This window comes from Lipophrys pholis (genome assembly GCF_963383615.2).
Source record: "Lipophrys pholis genome assembly, chromosome: 18".
Taxonomy (NCBI): Eukaryota; Metazoa; Chordata; class Actinopteri; order Blenniiformes; family Blenniidae; genus Lipophrys; species Lipophrys pholis.
In genome coordinates this window covers 23,748,683-23,769,482 of record NC_137646.1, presented here as the reverse complement: position 1 = coordinate 23,769,482, position 20,800 = coordinate 23,748,683, and the positions used below count along the sequence as shown (strand labels likewise).

The following is a 20,800-nucleotide window of genomic DNA, read 5'->3' as shown; positions in this document are numbered from 1 at the left end:
CGGAGCCCGAATCAGAGCATTTTTTTGGGAGTGTTTTCAAAAAGTTACACTCTCATTTGCTCTGAGCACCGCTGTCGTGGAGACAGACGACAAAAACTCAAAGAAAGTTTTCCGTATCTTGTGTTTGACGCAGCCCGCACCTCGGGGGCAAACGACTGAATGAAAACTCTCCCACAGAACGCTAATAAACTCTTCTGATTTCAACAATTTGCTCAAACCTCTAAAATCCAAAGAAAAATGTTTCATCTGAAAAGTATGTGCCAGACAGTCTCCGTCTCAAAGAACCATGATTTCAGCAGCGCAGAGGTTTCCTGGTGGAAACAGTCCCCCCCCCCCACCACCCCCACCCCCCCACCCTCCAGTGTTTTCTAATGGGATTCATAGCTGGACATGTCGGAGCGACGGAGCTGCTGACAGTCAGCTCCTCCGCCCGCTGATGCCTCCCTGACCTTTGACCTTCGTCTCTGCAGCCGGCTCAGCGCTCCGTTTTTGAATCACACATTTTTCTCTGCGCCTCTCCACCTCCGCGGTCTCGCTGACCCTTTAGCCTTTCATTTATCGCTCCCTCACACACACACACACACACACACACACACACACACACACACACACACACACACACACACACACACACACAAATCTCCACAGAGCCGGTGTCAGCAGCACCTATCAATCGCTGAGCAGTATTTTAAGTAAGCGGGACTCTGTGGAGGTGTGTGTGTGTGTGTGTGTGTGTGTGTGTGTGTGTGTGTGTGTGTGTGTGTGTGTGTGTGTGTGTGTGTGTGTGTGTGTGTGTGCGGACGAGCGCTCAGTGGAAAGAACAGCGTGCGAGGTGAGGAGAGTGTGCGTGGTGTGTGTAGGAAAGTGTGTGTGTGTGTGTGTGTGTGTGTGTGTGTGTGTGTGTGTGTGTGCTCTGAGGCATTTGTGCGAGTGGCCAGCGAGGGTAAAGCTGGAGATGTTTTACTTTTGCAGTCGAGCCCATTTTGAAGCATTTTTTCCTAATAATGCACTCTCCGTCGGGGACACGGCAGAATTTCAACATCATGCTCAAATCAGGGCAACTAATCAGGAGAGAAAAGTTACAGATCAGAGTTCATGAACGAATATCGGTGTAATTGATATAAATAAGTAGCCTTGATATCGTCTCTCCCCTTCAGTGTATTCTACCTTCATGGTGATCAACTGCAGCTCCATGCAATCAGAAGTGGACGGGACTGCTCATCTTGAGTTTTAGGTGTTATTAACCCACAAGAGCACAGTTACCATGTGTTATATATATATACACAGCTCCTCGTTTCTTCCTGTATAAGCATGCAAAGCATTTATAGGAAGTGTTAAAAATCTCCACGCCACAGGGTACTGTTACACTTTAAAATCAGTGTAAATGAACAATTCACCGACAATTAAGTCTCTTGAACATTAAACCGATGAGAAATTGTCTCGATTGAAAAACAAAACGTGAATTTCAATAAAAGATTTGCTAAAAACTTCATGTTCCATCTTATTCTTGGTTTTTTTGGGGCAAAAAGTGCCAGAAATACAACTAACCAGTGGGATTTTGTGCCACGCAAGGAAGCTTAGTGTTGCTTTTAATCCTGAATTAAATTTACAACTGAATAATGTGCCAATAAAGGGTTAATAACCACTGAAGAGCAGAAAGAGGAAATAGTTAAGCTGAACAAGGAGATAAATGAAATTTGTTTGGGTTTTGAGAATTTAGAAATCCTATAATGTTGTTTTTTGACCCTTCGTCTAACTGGACGGATTTGTAAACCAACATAGACAAACTGACCTCTGAAGCCCATCAGCTGATCAGCTGTTCATTATTTATCCTATTTTCAAGAGATTCTTTTTCAACCTCATCTGCTGGCCTGGGCTTTCATCAGAATAGACCAGAATAGACCGTTAGGCATTGGAGAGACGTGCAGAAGAATTGCTGGCACGGCCCTGGATGACCTCACCGACCTGCACAGAATGAGGTCAGTAAGTAAGACCAGACTGGTCCTGGAAGAGCGTCTGCACCCGCCACACCACCATTTCCAGCTGCTTCCTCCTGGACACAGATACCTGAGGCCCAGATGTACTACTGATACGTCTTGTTTTTCATTTAGTTCTTGTCTCATGTCCGAATGCTCTGTGTATAACGTTTTATCTCTACCTCCCCTTCCCTCAGGGATAATAAAGATGCTTGAACTTACACTTGAACTTTGATTCGGTAAAGAAGTGGAGCAAGATGAGGGCTCAAACCATCAATACTGACCCAAAGGTCAGTGAGGCCTACCTTCACCTGTAACCATACCATTGTGACCGCTAACAAGTGGAGTGAATAACATTGATTATCTCTTCAAGATGAACACATGTAAGGATATAAGTGAGTTTGACAACTGCTGGATCAGGAGTTTTCACAGTTTCACCAGTGTACAGTCGTCTGGCTCTCTTCAAAGTGGTCCAAAGAGGAGGTGGTCGGAGCTCATAGGTGCATGTGGGGGGTGAAGCCTGGGCCTTCTGGTCCAATCTGACAGACGGGCGACGGGAGGTCGAACTGCTGCAAGAGTTCAGGCTTGTTCGGGTAATATGATATTCTTCTCCCGGGTTTATAAAGGTGGTCATAATGTTATGGTTCATGGGGGTGCATGTACTTCAAACTGACGAAAACACATAATGGGTGTACTGAACCTTCATAATAAACATCCAAGACTTTTTAAACCAGTTTGGATTTTTGTTTCACGCTGGATTTTAGCAATGATCTCCTGGATTAAGGGATTTTATTTGATTCCAAATCTTCATCCATGGAGATGTTGAGTTTCTCTCTTTACTTCACTCGTCTCCACCTATTGTGTTTGGCTGCAGCCACTAGAGCTTTAAATCATATCCACCAACACCAGTCCATGCAACCAGTAGTTATGGGACCGGAAACTCCCATCTAGTGAAAATATGTGAGTATTTTCAAAATAAAACACAATGAAATGTCTTAATGCCATTCTTCTAAAAGGGGACTATGTAAAGTGTTGACACTGTATAGGAGCCAAGAGCTTCAGCCAATATCAAGTTAACTATTCATTTTGCTGTGACTCAATGCACCACCTTGTGGTCCAAATTGATATTACAAAACTAAATAGGCTCAGGTAAGTTGGATAACCTGTCGATTTTGGTAAATATACCAGCAGCACATCACAAAATTGTCTTTGATTATTCTAAAATATATAGGGATTGTAAAATATCCCATATTGCAACGGATTGCGAAAACACACGCGGTCCAAATTATAACTACTGTATGTCAACGCGGGAGCACGAAAGCATCACAATGGGTTGTAAATGGAAACATGCACATGTTGCAGCGAGTCCTACCAGACTGGGCAGAAAACGTGTCGCGTGACAAGCATCACAAACTCGGTTTGACGGCGGCGTCATGAGCCAACCGGAACACCAGACGAGCGATTAGGTAAAGAAACCTCGTATAACGTCGTCATGAGTTACTAATAACTGTCCCGCAAAGTTCAAAGTTCTGAGCGTTGATATTCGTGTTGGGAATACGAGTGTCTGTTTTGTTTGGTCTTTGTGGGGAAATCCACTCTGGTGAAGGCAGCAGCTCCTGGTGACTCCCCACGTTTTATGGCAGGATTCCGCTCTGCCTTCAAGTCAATAAACTAAAAATCTTTGTCTCCGAGGAGCAATTAGCTGGCGCGATGGATTCCTAAGGCCGGTGCAGAGAGGGCTGAAATTACACATTTAGTGTCTGACAGGAGGGTTTTTACTTGACAATTATGTTTTATGGAGCTCAGGAGTATAAAGATTCCCCTCTCCGGTCTGCAGCGCCGAGCTCCTTCCAATGTCCAGTTTAAAGACAAGGTGCAGAGGACGACTGAGACAAACAGTGAGAGCAAAGTGAGTAATTTCCTCTGGTCCCGGGATGACAATGACGTGTTTGTAAGGAGAACTTAAGTGAAGAGGAGTGAATAATACCTGGCATGACTTAGGTCTTACTCATTTCTTTCACCTTCTCCTTTCTTTCTGAAGTGTTTTGGGGGATTTTTCTCTCTCAAGCTTTCCCTCAAGGTGTAAATCCCACATCGACCATGATGAGTTTCCGCCGGAGAGCCGCGGTCATTGGAGTGTAGCTGATGCTGGAAACGACGGATTTAAGGGTGTTTTGGTGTTAAGTGACTGGTTTCCGATGTTCAGGTATCGTGGCTAATGGTAGATATTCTTGCATGAAGCTTTTAACATCGTCATATACTGCCACATATACTACTTTTTTTAAGAAAAAAAAATGATAGAAAATAATAAAGAGGATTCTTTAACTTAGATTATATAGATATTTTCAACCTTCACCTCCAGTAAAACAACTTTAAATCCAAAGGGTCATGAAGCCGACTCAGTGTTTGGGATCTTGTGTCGAGGTTTTAAATAATCTCATTAAATTCTGCTTCAAGAGAAAAACACACACATAGACAAACTTGGCTGCACGCACACGCAGAGACACTCGCACACAATCGTTTCCACTGGCCTCAATCAACTCATTTTCATTCTCTAAATATTTCTGTAACTGGAGTTGCTGGTTTTGGCCGGAGCGCAGCCCTGCTATTTGACCGCAGGAGCCTCCAGCAGGAGGCCAAGTGGGACACTGCAGCATCCAGACCTACACTTCCTGCAAACACCGACATCTACTGAAAAGAGAAAAGGAAGGCGTGACCCACGCAGACTGCAAATCTATAGAAATGTAAGCGATAGAAGTAATTCTACGCCACTGACAGCCTTGCAATGGTTCAATGAGGTCTAATGAGCAATGCATTGTGGGTCGTTTCTGGGCTGTGGCTCGGATCAATCGATCCAGTCGGAAACTAAAGCATCCAGTGGTGGGAGGCGACTGATGCCGTCAAGCTCGCCACGCGTGGAAACGGGACTTTTATCGTCATGAATCAAAGCAAAGATCAAAGAAAATCACACGTGAAATCACAAGAGGAATATCGATGAGAAAAAAACCCTCAATATTAAGGTTTTTTTTTTTTTTTTTTGCAAAAACAAACTTTTTTTCCGAACATGCCTCCCAAAATATTTCAGTACCGTTTCTTGGCAGTAAGACAGACATGAAACTGGAGCTCAGATGTTTCCTCATTGGAATCATCCTCCGTCTTTGTATGTTGATATATCATTTATCCCAAAATTGTGTGTGGGGGGGGGGGGATAAAGAAGGATAAAGAAGCTCCACAACACCAAATCTCTGGCTGCTGTAACGAACACAGATGGGACCCAGGATGTTGGAGGAGTTGCTGCAGGAAACTTGTGACCTTGGATTATTAGACTATAACAAAAAAAAAAAAAAAGTCATACTGAGATATTTTGTTCCAAAGGAGATATCCAGAGTTTGGATGATCTACAATGAACAAAACCCCCGAACAAACAGACTGAAGGACGACCGCACACAAGTGTTGGTCTGAATAAAAAAAAAAAAAGACACTTCTGGTAAGAAGCTTGTGTACTTTTAAGAAAGTCTTTAGTAAATCGATAGGCTGCGGCCGGAGGGAGAGCTGGAGAAGAGACGGCGGCGTCGGACTCTCCCGAGCGAGATTCACCTGATGAACCCAGCTGACCTCTCGCCGCGAGCCGCTGCTCCGTCCATCATCACCTCGCCGCGGATCCGAGGCGAAGAATTCAGAGTTATCAATAGGCGGCGACAGCCGCTCGAGAGCAGGGAGATTACTTCTACCACATCTGTAGGGCTTTGTCTTTGAAGACGCATTCGTCCCACATGATCCACATGGCGGTTTGAAACGTATGAGAGAATTACTGAACCTTCGTCATCACGGCTACACTGAACGCAAACGTCTCTCCAGGAGTATCGTCGTTGCGAGTTGAAAAAGTCAAACGGTGTAAAGTTTTACAGAATTCATTTTAGCTGAAATTGCAACTACATTTACAGAGACGAGTTTTGACTCAGTTGATTTTGAAGGTGAAATCAACCAAAAATTGTGCGAAGAAATTTGCTGATCCGAGTGCTTTACGGTCGACGTGACCCGGCCGTGGGTCACCGGGTGAGGCCGTCCATCCCCAGCAGCTCGGGTTGAGTCACCAGAGGGGAAAACAATGTAAATCGTGATCAGAATCAAACAATGCAGACGACACAATGCTGCTGTGGAGACCTGGGGAAGGGAATCCCAGAAGGTTTTCAGGTCTACGTACAGATTGGGGGTCATGGCGCCCCGACACGTGGGGGTCTTTTGTTCTCCATATTGCCTCCGTGACGCCAAACGGGCAAAACGAGAATGACGTCAGTCGCATTCCGTCTCCTGTTCTCCTGAATCCCCATCCGGGGCTTCCAACTCTCACAAGTGGAAACATAAAACTCTCAAACTCCAACCCCGCAGTGCTTCACCTCACATGCTTTATTCACCGTTATTTTGATCCAAACACAATAAAAAAAAAAAAAAAGGAGCATTTGCTGTAGTGAGAGCGAGCTGAAAGCTTTTACTTTCACAAATGTGAGGAGCACCTACTTTAAATCACTTCATCAGACCTTCACACTACTGCGTTCACTGTATTTTATCCCACTATATTTCAAATGTTCTGCTCTTTACTGCTTTGCTTAGGCTTTTTATTATTTATGTGAATGTATCCTGAGCGCTATGGTGGACTTTAATATTCCTTTTCGTCACATTTATTCAATGTGTTTTTTTTTTTTTTTACTGTTAGACATTCAGTTCACCACTTATTCCTTTTTAAAATCAGGATTTCTTCTCAGAAGTTACACTTACATCATCCTGTCTGGTTTCTTCATTAATTGCACCCTGATGCTATCGGATCATTTACTGTCCGTTTCTGTACCGCCTTTTTCGGTCAGATTCACTTTCTTTTCGGAGATACTACTAAAAAACTATAATCTCCTTTTTATTAACGTCACAATTGGCACTCGCTTCATCACTTTTTATTGCTCTTACATCAGCCTGTTACATGCGTGTTGCTCTGTGTGTGTTTGAGTGTGAGATAATGGTGACAGACGAGGCCTCTGGGTTCTTCTGGACGTCCAGAGGTCGGAAAATAGGCCCCTGCTTCTGGAAAATACTCGGTTTCCATTTCAGAGAGGAGGGCAGGGGTGAGCCGAGTGTGACGAGGAAATATTGGCCAGACAATCACACACATCAAGAATCTAAACAAAGTCCAGATTATAACATTTTTCGTAAAAAAAAACAAAACTCTGCACGTTGACTAATGTTAATCATACGTGTGTATTAATGCATAAATGCACAAACTTATTGTTTCTCTCCATTTTAACAGACAAAACACGTTTTTTCGAGGATGTCCACTTAAAATCTGTTATTTAGCATTTCCAGATATTAACCAGATCAAATAATAAACTAAGACAAGCCTTCCGAGGATAATAAGGAGAGCAGTGTTGTGGCCGTGCAGATAAATATGAGCATTGAAAAGTACTGAAAGGATAAAGGGATCGGACTAATGAAAAGAGTCAACTCCAAATTAAACACCAGCTGCTCCATGATGAAATAACAGGATGTTTGATTTCAACTCATTTCGTTAGAAAAATGCTGCAAACTGACTTCAAAGCCAAAAACACTCACTTCTCCCTCCAATCAAAGGATTAATGATGACAATTCAGACAAAGAACAGCGCCGCCTCAGCAATTTTCTAGAAAAAAAAAAAAGAAAAAAGAAAAGAAAAGAAAGAAACATGCCCCGGCGGAGCATATTTGAGGGTTTAATAACAAAGTTATGAAAGAAGAGAATATTTCTGTCAGACTGTTTGGGCATGAAAAGGCCCGGCGGAGCGCGACCCGAGACTAATGCATTTCTTCCTGTTCAACCCAAAACATACAATCGGACTCACAAGCGAAGCACGAGCACTCACGCCGAGTCCATTACGTCCAACTGAGCGTGAGGATGAAGGACAGCAGGACAATAAACTGCACCTCGCAATGAGGGATCAATAACGTGTGTGTGCGTAAATATCTGAGACGAAAAGCTTCACTTTCCTCTGCCGATTAGTCGTTTTCTAGATTTATGAGGTGCCACGTGCAGCGAGGGCGCCGACACACAACCCAGCGCAGAGTCAGCGTGTCGAAATCTGCTGTGGACGTTCCTGTCTGTCCTCCTCTCGGCTCTTATCAGGGCAATTCTGGCTGGAAGGTGTTTCAAGTCTGTGTCTCGCCCACCAGGCCTGCTGGAAAGACCCTCTGATACTGAGGAGGAGGAGGAGGAGGAGGAGGAGGAGGAGGAGGAGGAGGAGGAGGAGGAGGAGGAGGGGATGAATAAAGCGAAAATGTAGACGGAGCGAAGCGGAGGAAATGATTAAGAGCAAGATGGCGGGAAAACAGGAAGACAAGTCTTTTCTTATCCTCTTATCAGGAGGTCCAGTCAGTAAGGGGAGGGGCGGTGGGGGGGGGGGGGGGACGCTTACTTTCATTTATTAAAGACATCTGACGCATTTACCTGCACTTCAATCATGGAATAATGGAGAAAAAACCCTGTGGAATACTTTAATACACTGAACAGTCCTGTGACTTTCAGCCTCTCTGGTCTTGAGGCTGTCGATCAGGTTTTACCATCATCTAACATGAGATTCAGAAGCTCGTCCGCCATTGTTGATGTTAAGTTTTCACGCAAATGTGCGTCTTGCCCGTCCAGACGTCAAAGCTGAGGCTGCGTTTTCAAATTTCCCCCCTCTGGAACCAGTTTCCCCCCCCAAAAAAAAAACCACAACGAAAGATGTGCAGCAGCAGAAAGTCAACTTTCATGCTGAGACCCCGTTTTTATGACATTACTGTGTACTCTGTGTACTTGTTGTGTACTATTGTGTACCGTTGTTAATGTTTATAGCGTCTTGTTCTCTGCTCGCCGTGTGTGTGTGTGTGTGTGTGTGTGTGTGTGTGTGTGTGTGTGTGTGTGTGTGTGTGTGTGTTTGTGTGGTTTCATTGCAAGAACAACCAACAGCGCCAACTTCAGGCCTGGCATGCTAACTGCACCACGTAAACAGACATCATCGTCAAACTTTGCTTTATAAACGGGGCCTGAACAAAACAAAAACGCTGAACATAGATAATGCTAAAGCCGTATGAACGTCACCAAGTTCAACGTAACGAGAAGAAAGTCTCATATCGTTATGTACATACATACTCCACAATACATCTAGGGATTTTAATACCCATATAACAATCTGGTTTCTCAAATCAGCTCCTGGAGGGAAGCTTTATGCTCCAGATGAGAGCTCAGCTACGTCTTTTAAAAGTTCCCTTTCATTCACAAAGTTAATCTTCAGCGTTGTCCATCTCATCCCCGCTCAGAGATCCAGTCCGAGGCTGCAGAAGTCTGTGTATTCCAGGAATGCACAGGAACCCCACAGTTTTTATCTGCACAGACCCAGTGTAAGCAGCGTGCGCAGGCCTCATTTAATCTAATAGACATTGTTATGAAAAACAATACTACTTATTATGGGTGTCATGCGTCAGTGCTGACGTCCTCCAGGACGACTTTGAAAACAACAAAGCACAGAGATGGGGCGTAATTGGGGAAAAGCTCCGCTGAGCCGTAGGATGTAATAGCTGAGCTCACGTTGTTTCACCTCCTGTGTTCTGGAAGAGGCTCAATAAAGTGTGAACACAGAGCCCCCCCCCCCCCTTTCCCCCCCCACCGTTACCTCAGCCTGGACTACACTAGACAAACAGTGGCGTACGGACTCACTTTCACACTTGTATTGTGGCATTAGTCAAGAAGCTGTCGGGTTTCTCGAGACGCTAACCGGCGAGAAGCGCGGCTGAATAATACGAGGTGAGAAACCCTCCTTCAACGTCCACAAGCACTGGAACTCAAGTACTTGTTTACGAGCTGCAGGAGTTTGAATACAGAAGAAAATCTTCACCGCTTCGCCGCTCTCCTCGACTTGGGAAGCTTCTCCTAAAAAACCCTTTGCGGGGACTGAGGCGGACCTCTTCACACTCCCAGACTGCAGACGTACCGGTACATCGACTCTCACGCGTCCACCTGCATGTTACCGTCCACGCGAAGACGTGAAGACATGCAGCTGCTCTCTGAACTCTCTGTGGGTGTTGAGCAGGTTTGGAGCTCACATCAGGAGCCACTGGAACTTTTCAGAAGAAGAGGAGGAGGAAGAAAAAAACTAAACGCCACACCTGCTGGTCCACCTCATTCGAACTTCAGTCCCGGTGACGCCCCGGCTGGCTGAGCAGAAAGCTCCTTTTATGAAGGGGCGAACTCCGTCTGCTGTTTTTGACCCAGATCGGTGCAGACAAGCAAACCGCTAAGCAGCGATCAGGTAAAAACATTACCGTGAAAGCCACCCAGAGATACTTTTCACTTCTTTTATTTTTTCTACCTTTTTTCCTCCGGCTCTTCCATCTTTCCTCACTTTGCTGCCACTTTTTATTTTTTTTCGATTGAAATCCAAGTTTTCAATATTGGACCAAAACGTGCAAATAATCAGATTAAAAGTCCCGAGTCTGGACTGGAACCAAAAAAATGAAGAACCCAACTTCCTCCTGACTCTACAAACCCTCTGACAAAGTTAAAAGAGTGACATGTCGCTGCATACCTATCGTCGCCACGGCAACATGAATTCAACGACAAATCAATCAGACTCCCGCTCATGTATATCAGGACAAAGACGACAGTCCCATTATAAGACTTCGGGATAGTTTACACAACGTTCCAGGAGAAAACACATCATTTTGGTGTTTTTTGTTTGGGAACATTTTTGAGTTTACACAGTTTTTAAAAACATTGTCCTCTTGGTAGAAACGCTGCCACATGTTGGCGCTGTTGGTTGAGTTCGTGGACATTCTAGTGGACAGACGAGTTAGATCGTGTGACTGTCAACTATAAAACTACAAAAAAACCCCAGGAGAATATGGACGGGGAGTCACCACACGATGGAGGCCGCCATTGTTGTTATTGTCGGAGAAGACGCGTTTTACTTAGATTACGTGATGGAGCCTTTTTCAACAGCGCCACCTTGGGGGCCATTTTCAAAAAGTCACATTCTCAATGGATGTGAGCACTTTTTTTTTTTTAATGGAGCAGCTAAAGAAAAGGTCAGTCGGTTTAGGGTGGAGACAAAAAGGTGGAAGAAAATACAAAAGATGCCGGCGGAATAAACCCGCAGAGCTCCAGTCCTTTTCTCCATCTGTATTTTATTTTTTTTTTTATGTAGCTGAACTCGTGTCCAAGGCGAGTTATTACAGACGAAACAATGGAAAAAGCCATGATTCCAGGATCAACAAGATTAGTAGCAACCCTTCGAATAAAATGAAAGGCTTTGAGCCACGCTGCCTTGAGGATATTTAGTCATGCGCAAGGGAAATGCACGGAAAATAAATAGAAAACGAGCTGTAAAAAAAAAAAGTCCATCCATTTCCTGAGTAATCACAGTTGATGGAAAGAGCATATGATTGAGTTTGGAGGCCTTAATACAAACTTTCTCAGGTACAGTGAGGTTATTATCCCAGGAACCATTTAGTGAAAGTCGCCCGCTGCTTCTGGAAGAGCGCCGGAAAGCTGAGGTCATAATTTAGCAGGTTATCATGTCTGGGGCGAGTCTGAGGAGGAGCAGACGCTGCGACGAGACGCCGTCAGTCATCCTGACAAAGTGGTGTATGTTTAGGAAACTCTAGGTTTTTTAAACTTTAGAATAAAAACCAGAAAGTAAAGAAAAGTTGGTTACTTCTTTGTTTTGTGGCTTTAATTCACAGACCAGTGGAAAGACTGTTTAGTTTGGGTTTTTTTTTATAAATGGTGCAACATTTGCTATGAAAATGCATTTGGGGGATGAGAACTTCACTCGTGGTTCTAAAAATCTTTTGGAATGTTCCTGCTCTGCACAAATACAGATCAGCCCACAGCATCAGTTGTGTTTTAATATCACAGAAGAGAGTCTGTTCAACACACCTCGGCCCGAACTACACTGTTTACACGACAACGTTGCTCGGAGCTATGGGAAATGCAACTTTTCGAAAAATCGATCGCAAGGTGGAACGCTCCAATTCCACTTCTGTGGAAATGTGGGAAAACGCAACGTGTTGAAAACGCTCCGTCTTCATGGAAACGGAATAAAATGCAAGTTTTTGAAAACGATCCGACTCCGTGAAAACGGGGGGAAAACGCAACTTTTAGAAAACACTATGACCGTTTCTCCATCTTCTCCACCTGAGCGAGTAGATGGACAATAAGAACAAAGTTTCCTCCGTCGTGTCATGACTCTCACTCCATAGTCTCCTGGGACTTGGTGCTTTTATTTTGACAGTCACCGTAATAACAATCCAACTTGATTGTCCGTGTTCTCCTATTGTTAATATTCATAGCGTATTGTTTTTTTGTGTGTATGCGTGTGTGGGTTCATCACAAGAACACCAAACAGCACCAACTTGTGGCCTGGCATGCACACTACATCGTTTTCCAAAAAATTACAGTGTAAACAGACTTTTTTTAAAAAACTTTCTGGGGGGTCAGGTTTCCTCGGGGTTGCGTGTAAACTTTGCTCACTTTGAAAATTGTCAAAATTAAATTGCAGAGTAAACCTTAATAAGACACTTTAAATCCTCGAGAACAGAACTAGAAACCTTCTCATGAGCGGTATTATTTTTAAAAATTTTTTTGAAGCGAGTCATTTAGTCTGCCAGTGTTTGGCTTCGCTCTGATGTTTTGGCAAGTCAGAGACAGAAGAGGTGGTCTGACTTTATGAGAGGGGTTAGGCTAAGGTGGAAAAAAATGGATTTCTATTTAATTAAATATACCATGTGAATGTCATTATTTGTGGCATTTTCTGGCACAATCAGTTTAACTTGCTCATATAAAATTAAACAAATAGCATTAGGCTACAGGAAACCAACATAAACTTAAAAAAAACCCTCTAATGAATGTTTGTTAAAGCGTTGAAATTCATCGCTGACCAATAAACCAACGACTTATTAAGTATGACTTCACTCATTTTGCTGTGACCAGGCTGCAGACACACTAACAACTGTTTTCTCCATCTATCAATATGATATTTGGGATTTTTCTTTTAGTTCTTTGGTCTTTAAAGTGTTAGAATGTAGAAGAAGTGCACAGTTTACAACGTAAAATAATAGAAAAGTATTTTCTCTGCAGCTTTTTTGCTCATTAACATGCGAAAAAGACATTTTGGTTAATATAAAACAAGCTAGAGCATTAACAGTTCTGACAGTTGCAGACTATATATAAAGAGTGAAACAGAAACGGGCTGTGATATGTTATATTATTGTATTATTATCATAAAGTGACAGGCATAATAACATTTTATGGAAAATTACTCTCCTGCTTGAGATTACGGGGGTTTGCAGTGTGGTTCAAACTGTCCGGGGGGGGGGGGGGGGGGGTGTCGTGTTTCCACATAAGAAGTTGCGTTAAAGTTGTTTCTGTCCATCAACTCTGCACAGCCTAATTCACAAATATCTCCAATACAGCCGACTTGTTTAGTCTGCATGCAAATGATATAATGAAAGTCAAACAAACAGAGGAATTCAACAATTACGTAAAACGCGGCGATTGTGGAGCGTCAGAGGCGAGGAGGAGGTGAAGAGAGAGACAGACGGTAGGGAGACGGAGATGGAGAGAGCTGGAGCAGCGCCCTGTCTCTACATGCACGCCTGCTGGAAAAATGTCTCTCCTAATGGATCCCAGCTTTCTGCAGCACTTAGCGCAGCCAAAACCCGCCAGGGGAATAAAAATATGGCATTATTATTATTATCATTATAATGCTGCAATTATCAATTATCCTCTCGCGCTCACTTTCACTCTCACTTTCCCCGCTCGTTAACGCAGACATCACATAGACATCACAAACGCAGGGAGGCACATGTTCGGGCACAAGATAACTAATTACGTGCGCACGCCACAAAAAAATAAAAAATAAAAAAGATCCCCGGTTCGACACCCTCGCGTACGTCCGCCGTGCGGTTCAGCGGGTGCAGCAGGCGCCTGTTTCGATCAGCGCCAGCAGATTTTATACAGAGAATGGAAAATGATGAGAAAATCCCACTGATTCTCTGGTTTTCCAGTCGGATTCAGACAGCTTTTGTTTTTTTGTTTGGTTTTTCTTGACCAATGCGGAGACGCTCAGTGAGCGTCAGGCGGAATCCATCAGGTGAACGGCGGCGGAGACATCGTCGTGTCCGCTGGGCTCGTCTCTCTCCCGTTGCTCACGTGTAACAGACGGAAATTTAATCGGACTCTTAATCAACAACAGCAAAAGTTAAGAGCCGGAGCAGAGCTACGCCCTGTCTTTTGTTTGGGCCATATTTCAGTGATTCAGACTGTCTGGATGAGGCACTCTGGTTCACCCAGAAAACCTTTTCTTGGTATGTGTGTGTGTGTGTGTGTGTGTGTGTGTGTGTGTGTGTGTGTGTGTGTGTGTGTGTGTGTGTGTGTGTGTGTGTGTGTGTGTGTGTGTGTGTGTGTGTGTGTGTGTGTGTGTGTGGGGGTGTTCTTATCAGCACTTAGCCGAGGAGGGTGAGCGGAGAGGCAGTGCTGGGGGGGGCCAAAGCTTTCAGCGCTAAGCCGGAGGAGACGATTTCCAAGGCGGCTTTACCTCCCGGCTGATATCAGCGAGTTTACAACTTTATTTCTGTTTTCGGTCGTTCCAACTACGACTTGAGCTCGTTTTTAACCTCGGCAGGAAGCAGCTTTTCTCCTCAATACGAGTCGTTACTGCCGTCTTCTTCAAATAGATCCACAAACACGCCGCACATGTTCAACTTCTCATTAAAAATACACAGAAATGTTAACATTTCTTAGAAAAGAGGCCAAGCCGCTCACGCAGGTACATTTTTAACAATTCCACTGCCATATAATCAAAATAAATGCGGGGAGTTTTTCATACTTCCTCGTTGTTGAACACCACTTAGTAACATGAAAGACACAATTATTATTATTGAGGCATAAGCGGGACCACGGTTCGAATCCCGACTGCAGCAGGAAGTGTCATCGTCTTGGTGGAGTGAAAAGGAAGCATCTTAATAGAAGAATTTTACAGTTAATTCTCCTTTTATTTGAATTCCCTGTCCTGGCTTCCATGAGGCAACTTAGTTAAAATTGTTGTAATTAAAACGGTAAATGCAGCAGCTTTCCTCAGCATGACGGCGCCAGTGTAGAAGATGCAGCTCAGCATCTGAGCGGTTTAAACCTGAAAACGTCGGCGGGACCCACGAGCCGAGGTTCTGCGTTTACACAGGGGTCAGACCCGATGCCACCAACACGGCTTTTACAGCTGCACGCTCCATATGTCCTGGCTCTGTGTGTGTGTGTGTGTGTGTGTGTGTGTGTGTGTGTGTGTGTGTGTGTGTGTGTGTGTGTGTGTGTGTGTGTGTGTGTGTGTGTGTGTGTGTGTGTGTGTGTGTGTGTGTGTGTGTGTGTGTGTGTGTGTGTGTGTGTGTGTGTGTGTGTCAGACAGCTCAAATCAACAAACCATAAACAAGCAGACGTTTTGACCCCTGGTGACCCTTCGCTCCCTGCATGGACAACAGATTGAGCCGTGGAACCTGCACTGCTGGAGGAACTCACACATCTTAGACCCTGATTACTCTGAACGGTCAGTGACTTCTCTCCCACTCCTTCTTTCTAAGTTCTGTTCGAATGAGCTGCTCTGATTGTTCTGGTTATTTCCTGCATCTTTAATGGGGTTTCACTGAACAGTCCCCCCCCCCCCCGCCGTCTGCTGGTGTGTCATTTGGAGGAAGCAGCAGAAGCAGCAGAAGCAGCAGAAGCACCAGAAGCAGCAGAAGCAGCAGCAGAAGCAGCAGAAGCCACGCAGGGCCTCATTACCATCAACCTGCTGGAGCCACAGCGGCACTGCGCACTCACACGCACCGAACGCACGTACGGCGTCGGAAAGCCGGCTGGAGGTCACAGTGAAGCTGCGACGAAAATGAGAGGCGAGATGCTGCAGGCGCGCACACACACACACACACACACACACACACACACACACACACACACACACACACACACACACACACACACACACACACACACACACACACACACACACACACACACACTAACATCTGAGCTCATTAGTGTGACTCACCGCTGCCCTCTGGAAGGCTCCCTTGGTGTAGGTGCCCCCCCCCCTGTAGTTGATGGCGGGGATCTCCTGGTTGAACAGTGAACACTTGTGCTGGTGCGACTTGGGTGAGGAGATGTGGTCCACCCGCGTCACCACGTGCGTCTTGGACGAGAAGGTCACCAGCGCCACCCGCGTGTTCTCCGCCGCCACGGGGAAGTCGGACAGCATCTTGCGCACGAACCTGAGCTCGCTCAGGAAGTTGTTGGCCCCCACGCTGGACGACTCGTCCACCAGGAAGACCAGGTCCAGGCAGGCGCTCTTCTCGCGCAGCTCGCGCACGTTGCGCTTGAACGCCAGGCCGAGGCGCGCCACTTTGCTCTCGGCGCTCTCCGACAGGTTCCCGGCCGCCGCCGGCGAGGAGGAGGAGGGGGGGGACGACGGCGCCGACATCTGCCTGGACCGCCGTCCAGCCTGCGGCTGGGGCTGCTGGGTGATGCACACGTCCACGACGCACAGGAGCAGAAGACAGGTCGTCCACGTGAGCGTGGAGGAGCACCTCTGGAGAAACATGGTGGGAGAAGGGCAGAGCGAAAAGAGACAACGTGGATCCTCTCTTCCTCCGGAGGAAATCAGTGGAGATAAACGTGTCCTACGCCTGCGTCGGCGTCCAGGAGCCCGGCAGACGGCAACTGATGAGCGCAGAGTTCCTCAGGAGCATCGCTACGTGACGGTGGAGATCCTTTCATTCAAAAAGTGCTCCAGTCCATCTGCTTCCTCTCTCGCTCTCTCCCCAGTGGAAAAACTCCTCGCAAGATAGCCGGCTGCCTGACTTCTCCACAATAATAAATCTACGGCGTTGTCCTTGCTCTTTGTACAGCCAGTGTCTGTTAGTCTTCTGACACTCTGGTCCCCTGGTGTCTCTCCTTCTGCCTGTAAGTCTGTGCATCAGAGCCAGAGGGTTGGAGAAAAGCCCCGTCGGTCCTCTGTGGTCCCAGTGTGCTGCCCCTCAAGAGACGCTCCTGCCTGCAGCGTCAGCCCAGCGCCGAATGCCTGCTCCCCTCTTCTCCCCAAACCATTTAAAAAAAAAAAAAAAAAAAAGCACACACACAGAGGAGGAGGAGAAGGAGGAGGAGGAGGAGGAGGGAGGGAAAAAGTTGAGAGACAGAGAGAGGTTGAGGGGAAAAAAGGGGGCAGTCCAGTCGTAGCGTGAAGTCATTTTCTTTCCCCCACCTTCATCTCTCCTCCTCTTTCTTTTTCCTCCCACCTCCCCCTTTCCTCTCTCTCTCTCTTTCTCTCCCTCCCCCCTCTTTCCTCCTCCTCCTCCTCCTCCTCCTCCTCCTCTCTGTATTCATCTGTACGCTCTGATCCGGACGGTTCGGTGTCAGTGCTGCGTCTCGCCTGTCAACTCGTCAGCAATCTCAACGAAAACATCAGCAACAGGCGCTGGGATCAGCTCCACGTGCACACACACACACACACACACACACACACACACACACACACACACACCAGAACGTGAATGAAAGGTGAGAGGCAGGAAGAAAGATAAGATAAGAAGCGTCAAATCGGAGGAGTTCAGTTGTTCAGAAGCTCTTCATCACCTCTCCGCTCCGACCCCCCCCCCCCCCTCTAATCTTCAAGGTTATTAAAACAATAAAAAAATATATAAATAGAGGCGTAAAGAGCTGTTCCCCTCACACTTGTCTGTCTCTTCCCGCTCCGTGGGGACTCGCCTGCACTCCTTCCCCCGGTTTCCCTCCAACGATTTTTATCTGGAACCAAAACAAAGGCAGCCGGTGTTTCGGAGGCACATTAAAGCGACGAGGCCTCGGATTGACAGCGAGGAGCCGCAGACGCAAGAATCACAGCCGGGGGAGTGGAAACGAGGACGGAGAGAGAAGTGAAGAGGATAAAATGTCTTTACAGGGGCAATTATTTGTGACTGAACTGGTTCCAGTTGAGGAGTCAACTGGATACAGAGATCAGACTGCAGGTTCTTCTGCACCGCCCAAACATTCTCTTTGTTTTAATGCGAAGAGGCTGAAATGTCTCATGGAAACGTTGACATTTGTTTAAATGTGTTGGTTTTGTAGATACGATGATGTCACCTGTGTAAAAGAGATCTCGATCTCAATGTTTGTTTGTTTTTCTTCCTGGTAAATAAAGGCAAGAGAAAGAAAAGGTGAGTGAAATTTCAACATTATGCGATTTGTAATGATTCTTCCTGGTGCCAAATACAATCAAAATGTCGTTTCTTCAGCCTGCATGTTTGATCACGTGTGATTTTGATGTTAAATCTGCTTCGTCAGCAATACGGAAGCGTTTGCTGCTGCACGACTGAACTCTTCACTCAGATTCTCACTGTGGTGTTTTTCCTCAGGAACCGACGGAGGCGGTGCAATCCCAAACACCGACCAGCGCCTGGTGGAGGAGGTGACGGAGACAATCTTCATGCCTGTGTATCGTCTCCTTCTTCTTCAGAGTACGCGGAGTACTGTAGTTCTGGGTCGTCAACCAGGGGCTGTTGCCGAGCAACCAGTTTGCCTGTTTATCTATGATCGTTTTAGCTCGTCACCGTTCGTATCGCGGCGTTTTGGTCCTGCGTGTTTCCAAAGTCTTCTGCCTCCAACACTCCTGAGCCTCTTGTGCCGTCATGAAGCACGGCGAAGAACAAAAAAAAAGCCCGACTGCAAACTACTTATTACAATCGGGAGTGTTGAAGCGGGAACGTGTTGGAACCATGCAGGACTGCAGCCCTGCAGGACCGGGAGCGCCCTCCTCAGCCCCGGGGGTTCTGAATTAAAATCCACCAGGTAGAAATCCTGAACTCCCAGACGAGTCCGGACTCATTAAAGCTTTGACCTGACAAGTGAAGCGTCTTCATGAAGCGATGAGGTATTTAATAGTAATACTTACGGGACTGCAATAACCGTTGTTGGAGCGACGCCCCAGAAGTGAAGAAAGTCTGTCATCTCTCTCCCCGGCTTATTTAAAAAAAATGTAAAACTGTGTGCTCCGCAAAAGGAAGTACTTCCTCCTCTTCCAAGGATGTGTGGGCGGAGCCAGTCCAGCTCACACAGACACAGCAGATTCTGAATGTAGCTCATTTGATCCAACGGACGTTTTTTTGACCAAAAGCTGTATAATAGGAGACCTTTAAATCCCATTGACCTACAGGGAGAACATGCAAACTCGACAGAAAAAAACCTGGCATCTAACGGGGGATCGTGTGACCGTGAGAGAACAGAGCCAACCACTACTCCACCGCGCCGCTCAGTGATTACAAGATTGTGAGGGATCGGGGAAAGTAGACTGTGGAGGGTGTGTGTGTGTGTGTGTGTGTGTGTGTGTGTGTGTGTGTGTGTGCGTCCTAAACTATTATCCACGGTTGTGTTTACTACCCAGTGGAAGTTTGCATTTCACCGCGGTGGAAAACTCTCACGGCACCACGCGGGTCAGATAAACTGGACGGGAGAGGCGGCGAGACCCAAACACAGACACACTGACCTACATCCAGCCAACGCTCACAGCGAGGAGCATTAAAACACACGCACACACACGCACGCACGCACACACACAAAAAGAGTCCAGCTGTGACTTCCTGCTTTTTAGCACTGGAGACCCCCACACCGGACACTTGGTGGGGGTCCCGGGGGAGGCGAGCCGGTGGTGGAGGGCGGAGGTCTGCGAGAGTGGAGGACGGTGACCTACAGTAGCTCCTACGCGCCGCTTGTGTAAAGAGTTTTTAACGACACTGGAGACTTTCCTATATTCCCCTCAGATCCCGGGTCATAAAAGTGAAGCCGCGAGGCGTGCAGACACCTATTTAGCCCAGTCACTTTAAAACTCCCCAAAAAAAGCTTCAAATTGACATTGTTGTGAGATATAAAATCAAAATACACGTAGAAAAACAAAAAAAAAGAGGGCGCAACAAATGAGCACAGGCATGCCCATCCAGTCCGCCACAAGAGTCGGTTTAATTTGTGCCTTCCTTAAATTCCAGACAATTTGAGGCCCTTTTTTTTAAAAACAGAAATTAGGGACTTTTTGAAGAGCACGTGAGCACGGAGAGACACGTAACGAGAAGCGCTGGATTTAACGAACATGAAAGAAAAAACAAAAAAACAAAAAAACAGACAGGGAGTATTTGTCGTGAGCCCAAACAAAGTGCCGAGTCAGAGAAGCGGTTTGTCTTGTGGTTTTGTTCTTCAGGATGTCGATGCTGCCGTTTGTTGCACGTTCGCAAAACACGATTTCTCGTGGTGAAACCGCAGAAAAAGAACGGCCGCATCATGTAAAGTGATTGTTTACCTACAGGAAGCATTAAAGGGGCATTATGTTAAAAAATAAAAAATCTAGTTATGCCACTCTTGTGCATTAGGGGGCAGTGTTGAGTCACTTTGATTTGCTTTTAAAGACCTTGAACCTGCATCGACAGGGCAATGCTTTGATTTTACCGTATTTCCTGGACTAGAAGGCACGTCTGAAAAAAAACTCAGAACTCTAAACTGTTTCTGCTTCTGTTTTTCTTTCCTCTTTGCAGATTTGATCATTTTTACTTTAATTTAAATTCTCCTGTGTAGATCTTCCTCTCTTCCTCTCATTTTTCTTCCTTTAAATACAGTGGTGATGGAGGAAGATGGAAAAAAAAAACAAGTGTTTTGGCCAATGAAAAAGCTGTAAAAGTGTATAAAAAGTGAGGAAAAGTTGATTTTTAACGGCTTCTAAAAGAAAATCTGGACCCGGACACACCTGC

At 45.9% G+C, this 20,800-nt stretch overlaps 1 protein-coding gene and 1 long non-coding RNA gene across 3 annotated transcripts in view; one reads left to right on the top strand and one right to left on the bottom strand.

Annotated features, from left to right (window-relative positions):
• The window catches only part of svep1 (sushi, von Willebrand factor type A, EGF and pentraxin domain containing 1), a 107,204-nt gene extending 90,165 nt beyond the window's left edge, over positions 1–17,039 (bottom strand). Inside the window, exon 1 of the mRNA XM_080486365.1 lies at positions 16,066–17,039. Within this exon, the coding sequence (XP_080342491.1) occupies positions 16,066–16,614 (549 nt within the window). The 5' untranslated portion in view covers positions 16,615–17,039. The remainder of the gene's footprint in view (positions 1–16,065) is intronic.
• Positions 17,040–17,650: 611 nt separating this feature from the next.
• The window catches only part of LOC308123792, an 8,290-nt gene continuing 5,140 nt past the window's right edge, over positions 17,651–20,800 (top strand). For both annotated transcript variants that reach the window (XR_013936255.1, XR_013936256.1), the window contains exon 1: positions 17,651–18,939. This is a non-coding gene — a long non-coding RNA (uncharacterized lncRNA). The remainder of the gene's footprint in view (positions 18,940–20,800) is intronic.